The sequence below is a fragment of the Sander vitreus genome, chromosome 20 (assembly GCF_031162955.1).
Source record: "Sander vitreus isolate 19-12246 chromosome 20, sanVit1, whole genome shotgun sequence".
Classification (NCBI taxonomy): domain Eukaryota; kingdom Metazoa; phylum Chordata; class Actinopteri; order Perciformes; family Percidae; genus Sander; species Sander vitreus.
In genome coordinates this window covers 2,524,584-2,537,310 of record NC_135874.1, presented here as the reverse complement: position 1 = coordinate 2,537,310, position 12,727 = coordinate 2,524,584, and the positions used below count along the sequence as shown (strand labels likewise).

The window sequence follows — 12,727 nt, the reverse complement described above, 5'->3', positions numbered from 1 at the left end:
CTGATTTCAACACACATTACAAAACAATTACATTACACAATATAATACGATTACAGATTGGTTTAGTATTTTTATATTGTATATATAGTATATACAATATAAAATACTAAACCAATCTGTAATTTTGGGATCCTATAGTAGTGAGGCTGTGGCAGGCAGATCCATATGTAGCTGCCGGTGGAGCTGCTGTCCCTTCTCCTAGGAGAACTTCCAGCTTCTCTTCTGTTAACATTGGGATGTTTGCTATTTCGTTGGCTATTTTTCCAAAGTGTAAATCTCTTTTTTTTAATTTTTGGAGAGGAGTGTCTCTCTTCTCCTCTTTTGTCTCTCCTCTCTTGTCTCTCATCTCTCTTCCCTCTCCTCTTGTCTCTCTTCTCCTCTCGTGTCTCTCCTTTCCTCTCTTGTCTCTCTTCTCTCTTGTCTCTCCTCTCCTCTCTTGTCTCTCCTCTCACTCGTCACTCCAGAATGCTCAAAGAATATTATTCAACTATGTCCCCAGCTGGTTAGATACTGCTGCTGAAGAGAGCTGGGCGGTTGGGTTACGACAAGCAGCTTTTCCTTCTACAAACTGAAGATATGGATCTCACTGGACTGACTTCTTTCTACAACTCTGTGGGATGTGGCTGTTTGAGGAACCTTTGTTCTTCAACAACTTTTTAAGGACTCGAACATTACAGTCTGCCAGCCTGCGGACCAGTCTCAGAGAGGCTGGGTGTACCAAACTGGTTCACCTGATGAAGATGACTGCCGCATCTGTTGACATCCTAAGAGCGAGTAGCAACATCACCTTCATCAGGCTGATCAACAGGGTGGTGAATGAAGTTTGTGCTGCCCTAGAGCAACCTCAGCCAACTGTGGTAGAGAATCAGACTCTGTGTGATCAGTGGAGTGAGGGGTGGGAGTACAGTTACCCCTCTCTGACATCGCCCAGGCTGTGGGGGAGTGGCGGGGGGAAGCAGGCCAACTACTGTCTTTTTCAACCCCTCACCTGGAAAAGTTTCAAGCTGCAGGGAAGAAAGTGCTTTATTACACCTGCATAAAGCTCCTGAACCTGCGATCTTTGCCCGAGCTGAAGGAGTCGAGGTGGACTGAGTTTTTTTGGTAGGGGTGCACCGATCCGATATTAAGATCGGATATCGGCCCGGTATTGACAAAATAGCTGGATCGGGGATCGGAAAAAATTAACAGATCCACGGGCCGATCCAGTTTTTTGTTGTTTTTTTTTCCTCCTTCGCAGCACTGGGACCCCGGTTAACTGCGTACCGTTGGTAGTAACTTTATAACACAACAATTAATAAACCACAACTAACTTTCTTGATAAAACACCATAGCACATAACAATTTGTGACTTAAACAGTTTCTAACACTAATAATTTTACATTTACAAATGTAGCTATACCGCCGAACATTGGGTAACATTATAGCTGCTAGCTAGCCAGGTAGCATAACAGTCTGTTAAGCTGGGAGAGGCTCCGGTCGCTACTGCACATTCAAGAACAGAGAAGAAAGTTAGAGGATGAAGAAAGACCGGAGATACACCAGAACAACGTAGGCTATGCTCAAGAGAGGAGCCGTCTGTTGTTGCAAGGTTTTTTGTTTCTAAAAAATCGGACATAATTGTCGTTGCCCGTTACTCCGTTACTCTGCCGTGCTAACGTTACCATGTTAACGTTACAGTGCTAACGTAAAAGACTTGTCACTTCAAAGCATGCAGCGGAGCAACATTATGAACACAATCCAGCTACGGTCCCGCTACAGACCGTTGAGAAAGACGGGTTCAGAGCAATGATTAAAACACTGGATTTAAGATGCCTTGCCTCGCTGAAATATAATATAAACAGCGAAGGAGGCTGACAGCGGAGCTACGTTCAGGTCGCCCACTACAACCACACTACAACCTTAACCTAACTTACCTGTGGCCAAGGTAGTGTTTATACAACAAGCTTACAACTCTTTTGTTTTGAAAGGGAAACAATGTTAAAGTTGTTTGTATGTGTATTCATTCGATTTGAGTTTATTTTATTACTTTGCAGTTTGCAGGAAAAAAAATAGTTTAGATTCTGTAACTTGTTTCATGGATTTTCCTTCATATAACGTTATTGTATAATGTTGATGAGTCAAGCAAACCCTTTAGTAAACAAAGCTTTTAGTAAACATGATGACATTAAAATGTAAGTTGTGATATTCTATGTACTCCTGACAGTAGAATAAGCCATTATAAACCTATATAAAGGCCCATTATTGTTATTTATTTAAATGTATTTTAAGAAGTTTGATTACATTATATTTTTGATTTGAATGCACAATTGTTTTTTGTTTTTTTTAAATTACAAATAAATAAGAATTCAATACATTACATCTATGTTATTTTGTCTTAGTTAGGAAAGTAATGATTAGTTAGGAAAGTCTGGTGCCTTTAGTCTCTTCCACATGGTGGAAGGAAGCGGGAAAGGTAGGTGGAGGGTGGAAAGGTATCAGGGACGTCGTTAGGCCTATTTTAGGGGGGCTGAAGCTACCCCAAAATGTTCCTAAGCCCCCCTAAATAATAATAATAAGAACAACAATAATAATTCGATTTAACCTCATTAATATATTAATTATATATTATATAGCTACAAAAAAATAGCCGAAAAGTTGGAAGTTAGACAGAAGTAGAGAGTCGTTGTGCTATCAAGATGATGCACCGCACCATCTCGTTGCATTGGTGTGAACTGGCAGCTTTCAGAGCGTTGCAGACCGGCGCGTTGCAAGTAACTGGGGGATTCGTCTCGTTGCTACTCTTTGGTCTGAACTCGCTATGCACCCTCCCCCAACACATACACACACCGATACACACGTTAATGGTGAAAGGAAGATTGATTACACGTAGTGATACAGAGTGTTTTTAATGACCTGCATACCTTTTGCTACGTTTTCTTGAGGTAAAGGAAACCGGCTATTTTGGTTTGCAATGGTCTAGCTAGAGTGAACGAGGGAAATACAAGAAATGGTTAACTTAGCAAGATAATCACAACTCTTTATTCATTGCCAATAATATAGCCTATCTCTATAGTAGGCATATTCTAAAACAATATCTGTCACTGGAAACTAAAGTCAAAGAGTCCTCAAAGAGTATTACCGTTGTATCCTTCAATTCATTGAGCAGATGAGATGGATATTGGAAGATATTTCAGCAGAGAGAAAGAGAAGCAGGAGATTGGCAGGGCAGTTGATTCTGAGGGAGCCGGTGTGATTGAAGTCAGTAATGGTCTACAAGTCAAAGGATTGTTTTGTTTTCTTCTAACAATAAGCATTTGTTGGCAGGTCTAGGTATTACGCATAGCCTAAACTAAATTATTTCATTATATTTATTATATATGCTAGCTATATTCTAACCAATTTAACTTTCTTCATTCATTGGCTGTGATAAATTAAATAAATATGTAGATGTTGCCTAAATGTAGGCTAGGCTAAAGATGAGCATATGCCCACAGATACACATGTGAAAATAAAATGAAAGCAATCCTACATACAGTACATACAGTATATACAGTAATCATTACTCCAAATCTTTTATTCCTTCCGCCATCAGGTTATTGTATTTAGACAGTAGCCACTTTAAATAGGATCTGTATTAATATCTTACATGATAAAGTATGCAGTGATGCCTATTTTTTTCTTTTTCTTGTACTGCTATTTGTCATAGTTGTTTAACTTACCAAGCTGTCTGGCCTCTGTCTGTTTTTGGACATTTTGTTGTTTCATGTGACCAATTTGCATTTCGAAGTCATGAAATTAGCATCAGGGTTTTGTTTTATCTTAAAGGATAAGACAGAAGGAACAGAGTAGAAATGGAAGAAGAGGATATGTCTGTCACTTTTGACTTGTTAACATATTGGTTTCTTGACTGGTGGTTGACATACAGTATCTCACAAAAGTGAGTACACCCCTCACATTTTAGTAAATATTTCATTATATCTTTGAAGAACACTGAAGAAATTACACTTTGCCAAAATGTAAAGTATTACAGTGGTGTGAAAAAAGTGTTTGCCCCCTTCCTCATTTCCTGTTCCTTTGCATGTTTGTCACACTTAAGTGTTTCGGAACATCAAACCAATTTAAACAATAGTCAAGGACAACACAAGTAAACACAAAATGCAATTTGTAAATGAAGGTGTTAATTATTAAAGGTGAAAAAAAATCCAAACCATCATGGCCCTGTGTGAAAAAAGTGATTGCCCCCCTAAACCTAATAACTGGTTGGGCCACCCTTAGCAGCAACAACTGCAACCAAGCGCTTGCGATAACGTGCAATGAGGCTTTTACAGCGTCCCTGGAGGAATTTTGGCCCACTCATCTTTGCAGAATTGTCCTAATTCAGTTACATTAGAGGGTTTTCGAGCATGAACGGCCTTTTTTAAGGTCATACCACAACATCTCAATAGGATTCAGGTCAGGACTTTGGCTAGGCCACTCCAAAGTCTTCATTTAGTTTTTTCTTCAGCCATTCGGTGGTGGACTTGCTGGTGTGTTTAGGATCATTGTCCTGCTGCAGAACCCAAGTTCGTTTCAGCTTGAGTACACGAACAGATGGTCGGACATTCTCCTTCAGGATCTCTTGGTAGACAGCAGAATTCATAGTTCCTTTTATCACGGCAAGTCTTCCAGGTCCTGAAGCAGCAAACAGCCCCAGACCATCACACTACCACCACCATATTTTACAGTTGGTATAATGTTCTTTTATGAAATGCAGTGTTCCTTCTACGCCAGATATACTTGGACACACACCTTCCAAAGAGTTCCACTTTTGTCTCATCGGTCCACAGAATGTTGTCCCAAAAGTCTTGGGGATCATCAAGATGTGTTCTGGAGAAATTGAGACAAGCTTTGATGTTCTTTTGCTCAGCAGTGGTTTTCTCCTTGGAACTCTGCCATGCAGGCCATTTTTTGCCCAGTCTTTTCCTGATGGTGGAGGCATGAACGCTGACCTTAACTGAGGCAAGTGAGGCCTGCAGTTCTTGGACGTTGTTGTGGGGGTCTTTTGTGACCTCTTGATGAGTCGCCGCTGCGCTCTTGGGGGTAATTTTGGGCGGCCGGCCACTCCTGGGAAGGTTCACCACTGTTCCATGTCTTCGCCATTTGTGGATAATGGCTCTCACTGTGGTTCGCTGATTCCCAAAGCTTTGGAAATGGCTTTATAACCCTTTCCAGACTGATAGATCTCAATTACTTTCTTTCTCAATTGTTCCTGAATTTCTTTGGGTCTCGGCATGATGTGTAGCTTTTAAGGATCTTCTGGTGGACCTTACTGTGTCAAGCAGCTCCTATTTAAGTGATGCCTTGATTGTGAACAGGTGTGGCAATAATCAGGCCTGGGTGTGGCTAGAGAAATTGAACTCAGGTGTGGACAACCACAGTTATAGTATGTTTTAACAAGGGGGGGGGGCAATCACTTTTTCACACAGGGCCATGATGGTTTGGATTTTTTTTCTCCTTTAATAATAAACACCTTCATTTACAAATTGCATTTTGTGTTTACTTGTGTTGTCCTTGACTTTTGTTTAAATTGGTTTGATGTTCGAAACACTTAAGTGTGACAAACATGCAAAGGAACAGGAAATGAGGAAGGGGGCAAACACTTTTTCACACCACTGTAAGTGCATAGCTTGTATAACAGTGTAAATGTGCTGTCCCCACCTAGAGATTGGCATGGTTTTATGTCGTTTAGCCTAATAGCTGGTTTGATTTGCATTGAGAGATGATTTTATGGAAAGTATCCCATACTAATCTCTAGGTATGGTGAAGGGTAAGTGATGATGTGGGGCTATTTTAATTCCAAAGTCAAAGGGAACTTTATCAGGATGCCAGTTATTTCATGTATCCAGGATACTTCCTGGATCCATGAAATAACTGGCCTTTAAAAATAAAAATCTGCCTGCCTCTATGGGAATTTAACATAGGAGTGTACTCACTTTTGTTGCCAGCGGTTTAGACATTAATGGCTGTGTGTTGAGTTATTTTGAGGGGACAGCACATTTACACTGTTATACAAGCTGTACACTTAATAGTTTACATTGTAGCAAAGTGTAATTTCTTCAGTGTTGTCCCATTAAAAGATATAATGAAATATTTACTAAAATATGAGGGGTGTACTCACTTTTGTGAGATACTGTAAGTGTAGCTCTAATACAGTAACGAAAGATGTGAGTGCAAAGATTTTGCAAACGCAAGTTACAAATACCCTGGAGTCTTTCAATCCTAGTGACGTCCCTAAAAGGTATACAGTGTATTAATAATTCAACAACGGTATCGGATCGGTATCGGGTATCGACAGATACACAAAGCCCTGGCATCAGTATTGGTATCGGGACTGAAAAAGTCGGATCGGTGCAACCCTATTTTTTGGTCCAGACATTTCCCAAAAGACAGTTGGTGTTCCCTGTACAAACTGCCCATTGAAAAGTGGGCAGCAGACCTTCAGTGGAGGATTGTACATGGGGCTATAGCTACGAACAGATACAGAGCGCACCTAGATCCAGAGCTAGGGGAGGGATATATTTTTTGTTTTCAGGTGGAAACACTGGCACATTTATTTGTTCAGTGTCCTCGGGCTGTCAGCTCTGCTAGAGCTTCTTAAAAGGTGGGTTCAGGGTTTTGGGGAGTTTTTTTCTTTGGAATCGTTCATTTTTGGTCCAAAATACAGAAAGCAAAAAGAGACTGTTCACATTTTATTGAACTTTTTGTTTGCGACGGTAAAGTTGGCCATCTGGCTAACACTCAGGAACCGGGCTCAAAGTGCTGGTAGTGTAGCCAGTGCCGGTTCTGGAATTGAGGGTGGAACATTCCTTCTACCAGATGATGGACAATTTGCTGGATTTCAGTTGTTTGTGGGCTGTAAGGGGGGTGTTATGCTCCGTGGGGTGTTTTTCTTTGTCTTGTTTTTTCGTTTTTGATTTCTGTGATTGTGAATCTTCTCTGAAAATGGTTCAATAAAGGGACTTTGAAAACCAAAACCTCTTCTCTCTTGTCTCTCCTTTCCTCTCTTGTCTATCTTCTCCTTTCTTCTCTCTCCTTTCCTCTCTTGTCTCTCCTCTCTTTTCTCTCCTCCTCTCAGCCAGTGTTCAGCCCAGCAGGTAACTCCCGAGGAGAGGTGTTAATGTTTTCTGAGCAAAGACCATGTTTCCTGATTTTCCTTTTCCTGTTACTCAGACAGAAGTGAAACCGTCTGTGCATTGTCTGCTTCATAAGAGATCTAAGAAGCTCTGTCACGCTAAATGCATAGTTGCTGCTCGGTGATGTCATTCTAATGAGTAGTCATTTTTGACATTAGGGCAAGTCTGTTTCTAAGTCATAAAACCTGAAAGAACCTGATTTACTGGATGACGTTTCATCAAATACCTTCATCAAAAGAGGAAAAATGCACCTTAAAGCCATTTTAAAACCCTATGGGCCCTATTTTAACGATCTGAAACGCAAGTATCAAACGCAAGTAGGTTTGTGGGCGGATCTCGGGCGCTGTTGCTATTATACCTCTTGCGCCCGACGCAAATCTAAAATGGGTTGGTCTGAAGTAGTTACATTACTCATAGGTGTGGTTTGGGCGTAATGTGCAATAAACCAATCAGAGCGTTATCTCACATTCCCTTTAAAAGCAGCTCCATGGCGGATTACTATTATAATGGCGGATTTGCTAGGCACACGCTTAATAATGGGCCCATGCCAGGAGCAGTTTACAGCTGAGGAGACTATGCTATTGATTTTTCTTTTTGTCAAAATGTAAATAAAGAAATGTCACAAAAACATACTTTCCGATGTTTTGGGCTCACTCTCACTGAATCACAAGGTTATGAATGCATGGTGATATTTTTGCAATGTAGACCAAGATTACCTCATTACAGACGATGCAGCTCTTCTGTCTCTCCTCTCCCGTGCTGCTGCTGGGGCATTTGGGTTAAGTGGCATCGGCACATGCAGTTCAACGTCACATCTCCTTAAGTCCTTTAATATTTCCTCATTTATGTCATCAACAAAAATATGACCTTGTTTTACACAACATTTCCATGAATCATGGATGCACGATTCATGGAAATGTGTAAAACAAGGTCATATTTTTCCTTGTATTTATGTATGGTTTGCAAAAATGGGAACTGCTGGGTTCGTGAGATGAGAGAAGCAAAGTGTATGCGCGGTGTGCACATTACGGCCAAGCATGCGCCCTTAAAATAGCATCTGAATAACGCACCACTGACTTTAGACTAGGTTTTTCCTGGTCTGTGGCGGAACTGTTTTCTGAAACTGCAAAATAGCACTAGGAAATGTTTGCGCCGGAACACGCCTCCTCTTTTTGCTGAACCGCCCCCAGGAGCGCAAGTTAATTCCCTAATTTACCGACGTGAGTCTGTTGAGGGAAAAGTCTGCTGTGCGTCGGGTGCAAAACAGGAATGACACATGCGTCGGTGTATAAGTGTGTAAGTCAATTGTGCTGGGTGAAAGATAGGGCCCTATGTTGTAAATCTCAGGGAGAGCATGTCTCATACCTTCAATCGTCTTTATGGCACCCAAGGAGGAATTGTTGGTCTAAAGCACAAATCTGGCCCGTCATAAATTTTGATATGGCCCGCATATCAGTTTAGGTTCACGATAGCTTTTGGCCTGCCTAGCTGTGCGCCAAACCAAAAAGACGGGAAACTGATTACACGACACATTTGCAGACTTTTACAGAAATGTTATCAGAAATTCCCACAGAAGCTGGGTAGTTTGCATATTCAGGCTGTGAAACGGGTTGTTGTAAAAAAAAAAAAAAAATGTAATCATTGTTTTGTTTGATTTGCTAAAGTCTATGATGGCCAAGGATCTTTTTGCTGACTTTTTTAGGGCTTTATGTGGACCAAACTAACTGAGAAGGCTTTATGAGGCTTGCAATAATACAGTCAAAGATATTTGACTTTCGATTAAATAAAAGCATGTCAATAAACTATAAATGTATGGCCCTTTAATGTGATTTTCATTTTCTTGTGTGGCCCTTAGTGAAGTTGAGTTTAACACTCCAGGGGCCTGTTTCACAAAACCAAGATAAGGGATTAATCCAGGATTTCCCCTTGACTCGGTTTCACGAAAGCGGAGGCACATAAATCACCATGGAGATTTATTCTGTGCAGCTAGCCTGCTCCCGACCAGGCTAACAGCCAGGATTTATTTAATCCTGGAGCCTTTTCTGATCACCCAGCAGTGGTTTTACCCTATTGTTATCAGCCTGGATTAAAATACAACAGGTGCATATTGCTGTTCATTTAAGTACTGTTATTATTTAAAGTTGTGACCATTATTTTTTTTTAGAATTATTCATGTGACCGTCATTGTTACTGTTATATTGCTGTATGAAGACTGCTGTTCATATTGTTGTTAGAAGTTTGATGACTATATTATGACAGTTGTTGAGATAATTAGAAAAACATGTCATATACGTCATCATACGTCCACAAGAAGCTGCTGCTCACTCTGTATAAAGTATGTACAATGCTTATTCTCCATTTTGGCATCCGTAAATTTGTGATTGATCTCGCGGTCTTTTGAGGAAAGCCGTGGACGCGCATCTATCTGAATGACTTCATCCTGGCTCAACCTAGTCGCTCCTCCTCAGCCTGGCTTGGCCTTCGAGAAACGCACCAAGCCAGGATGCACAGATTAGACTAGGTCAAGCCTCGCTTTATCAGTTATCCTGGATTTATATATTCTGCTTTTGTGAAACAGGCCCCTGGTCTAAAGCTTGCCTGGTTTTCTGTGTGTGTTTGCCCCCAGGCTTTGTAGAGCTGAGTCTAGTGGACCAGATCCACCTGCTGAAGTGCTGCTGGCTCGAGATCCTGATGTTGGGCCTGATGTGGAGGTCGGTGGATCATCCTGGAAAACTCATCTTCTCTCCCGACTTCAAACTCAACAGGTGAGCGGGCTTGGGAACTTTTGATACTCAGTCTGATGCACAAATAGCGGTGTTCATAGGCCAGTGTGCAGGTTTAATATCAATGGGTAATTAAAGCTGCAGCAGCATTGGACAGGCCCTCGCACCTCTGCGCTCGTTGGGGTTACTGGCCGGACGCCGCTCCTCACGGCAGTCCATCTGCGCTGATTTCCTCCGTGGAGTATGCGGCGTTGTTTTGATGGCGAAACGCACAAAATGGCCCGGCGCACCACGACCAGGCCCTGCAACGAAAACTCAAGCTTTTGTCTTAAGATGGCACAGACCAAATTTGAAGTCGATCTGATGAAATCTGTAGGAGTGGTTCATTAAAGTACGACCCGTGGAAATGGCCAAAATGCACTAATTATGCACAATTCAAAATGGCGGACTTCCTTAGTCCTTTCGTTAGTCTACGGGAAACAGACTACTGCAGGGGCTCAATTTTTGAAGTTTTGTACGTGGCGCTAACGAGCCATTTTTGCACATCTATTTCTAAAACCCTTAAAACATAAAATTTTCCACCAGGCCTGATGCATGTGCAAATTTTGTTGAGTTTCTGAGCATTTTTAGGCCCTTCAAAAGGCTCAGTTCCTGAACAATACTTTTTTCTACACCAATTTTCAATTCAATGTTAGTTATAGTGTCAAATCATAACAGGAGTTATCTCTGGACACTTTACAGATTTGAGTAGGTCTACCACACTATGATTTACAAAGACCCAACAATTCCCCCCAAGAGCAAGCGGCAAGGAAAAACTTCCTTTAAACAGGCAGAAACCTCAGACAGAGTGGTTCTTGGTGGGCGGCATTTGCTGCTGCCAGTTGGGAAACAGAGACACTGATACAGATATACAGAATTTATAAAAATCCATTTTACAAAAAGAAATTACAACATTACACATTACGGTACAAATGTTTATTTTTTATTTTTAAGGTCCTTGTAGGTGCCTCTCAAAATACAACAACACACAATGTGTGAGCCCTGTATCTGTGCATAACGCAGTGTTTTTCCTGTGCGCCTCTCTGATGGGTAACGTTAGACAGCCAATCACCAGCATCATTACATCTTGGTAAACGCATGCCGAATGCTTATTGGCTCACTTACGCAGATGAGAATTCCTGTTTAGGTATTGAAATTTGGTATTGAAGTCGATACTATGGAGGCAATTCCACCAGTGCCTAAAAGTATTGGTAAAGTTGGTACCCAGCCCTAAGGAGTGCAATGTTTTGCTTGATTTCTCGGTTTTTGTCAAAGCTTTGTTAATGCAAGTCGATTTGAGATGTTTTCAAGTACTTGGTTTTATTTTCCCCCAAATAAAATACAAAATATGTTGTAACATGTTTATTTTTTATTTAACCTTTGTCAGCCAGGTAGGCTGATTGAGAACAAATTCTCATTTGCAACGACAACCTGGTCAAGACAAAGCATAAACGTGCGAGACAACATAGAGTTACACATTAAATACTCGAAATATAAACATACAAAACAAACAGTAAAGAATCTACCAAAATTACGGTCTTAATATTGAATCAGTAAATAGTTGATTTATCTTTCTAAGTAGTATTGCAGTAATGCAATGATTGGACAAGACCTCAAACAGCAGTACTTTTAAGTACTGCTGTTTGAGGTGTTGAATAAATGTTTATATTGTTTAAAGGTTTTTTTGTAATTCATTCCAGTCATTGGCAGCTGAGAAATGGAAAGACTGGCGATCAAAAGAGGAGTGGGCTTTTTGGGTGACTGAGGAGATGTATCTGCTTCTAGAGCTATGGTAATAAGTTATCCTTCTCTTCAGTGAACTGCCTCGCTGTGATGGGACAAGTTACTATTTCTTTGGAGGGGGGGTGGAAAATTGCATTCAAATACAAACCAATAATGGCGTTTTTCCATTACATGGTACCTGCTCGCCTCAACTCTACTCGCCTCGACTCTACTCACCTCACTGTGCGTCCATTTTCCATTGCTGGCTGGTCGTCATAGCAGCGCCGCAGAACTGCCGTGACCTAACGCGACACACACAGAACATTGAGGATGTGTTGTTGTTGCCACAGCCAGAAGACACATTTTGTTTCAAATGAAGCTGGAGGCAGCAAAAATAAACACAACTGGCTAAACTATTTAAAAATGGCGGGTTTGTTCAGGACACCCCCCTCTGTCACTTTCACGTCACCTTTTGGTATCGGCTCAGCTCGCTTGGAACCTCGACTGAGGTGGTACTAAAAAAAGTACATGTTAGCCAGGGACTTTTTTTCTTAATGGAAAACCAAAAAAGGCAAGTAGAGTCGAGGCGAGTCGAGCAGGTACCACGTAATGAAAAAGCGCCATAAGAGACCGTGACACTAGAATTAAGAACTGAATCACAGGAAGAAGCTGCCAACTAAAAAAAGCTGTCTTTTCCATCTAAATGTGACTAAATAACTAAATAACTCTCCAATGTACTGTAAACTGTTCAGTCTGTGTTCTTATTTCAGTTTTTTGGATAACGTATACTGTCAGGCTGGAGCCTTGATTTACTTAAATTGAAAAGATGTGTAAAAATTCTTATAGGTATGTTTGATCATATTGTAGTCATAACCCCCCCCCCCCCCTTTTAGCACTTTTACTACTAGTATGTGTAGCTGAAATAACTTGTGCACTTCACGGTTTACCTCGACTGGAGTATTTTTAACATTATTTCATTGCTACTTTACTCAAAGGATCTTAATATTTCTTCCACACATGTTGGAAATCCGAAACAAACTTTCGTCTCATACCAAGGCCTGGTTCTCTCGAGATACATTTAAAGGCTGTGGC

General features: G+C 41.0%; 1 protein-coding gene across 2 annotated transcripts in view; it reads left to right on the top strand.

Annotated features, from left to right (window-relative positions):
- Positions 1 to 12,727, top strand: part of LOC144535343 (estrogen receptor beta-like) — an 82,121-nt gene that overhangs the window by 39,582 nt on the left and 29,812 nt on the right. For both annotated transcript variants that reach the window (XM_078277763.1, XM_078277764.1), the window contains exon 6: positions 9,778 to 9,916. In XM_078277763.1, the coding sequence (XP_078133889.1) occupies positions 9,778 to 9,916 (139 nt within the window). The remainder of the gene's footprint in view (positions 1 to 9,777; positions 9,917 to 12,727) is intronic.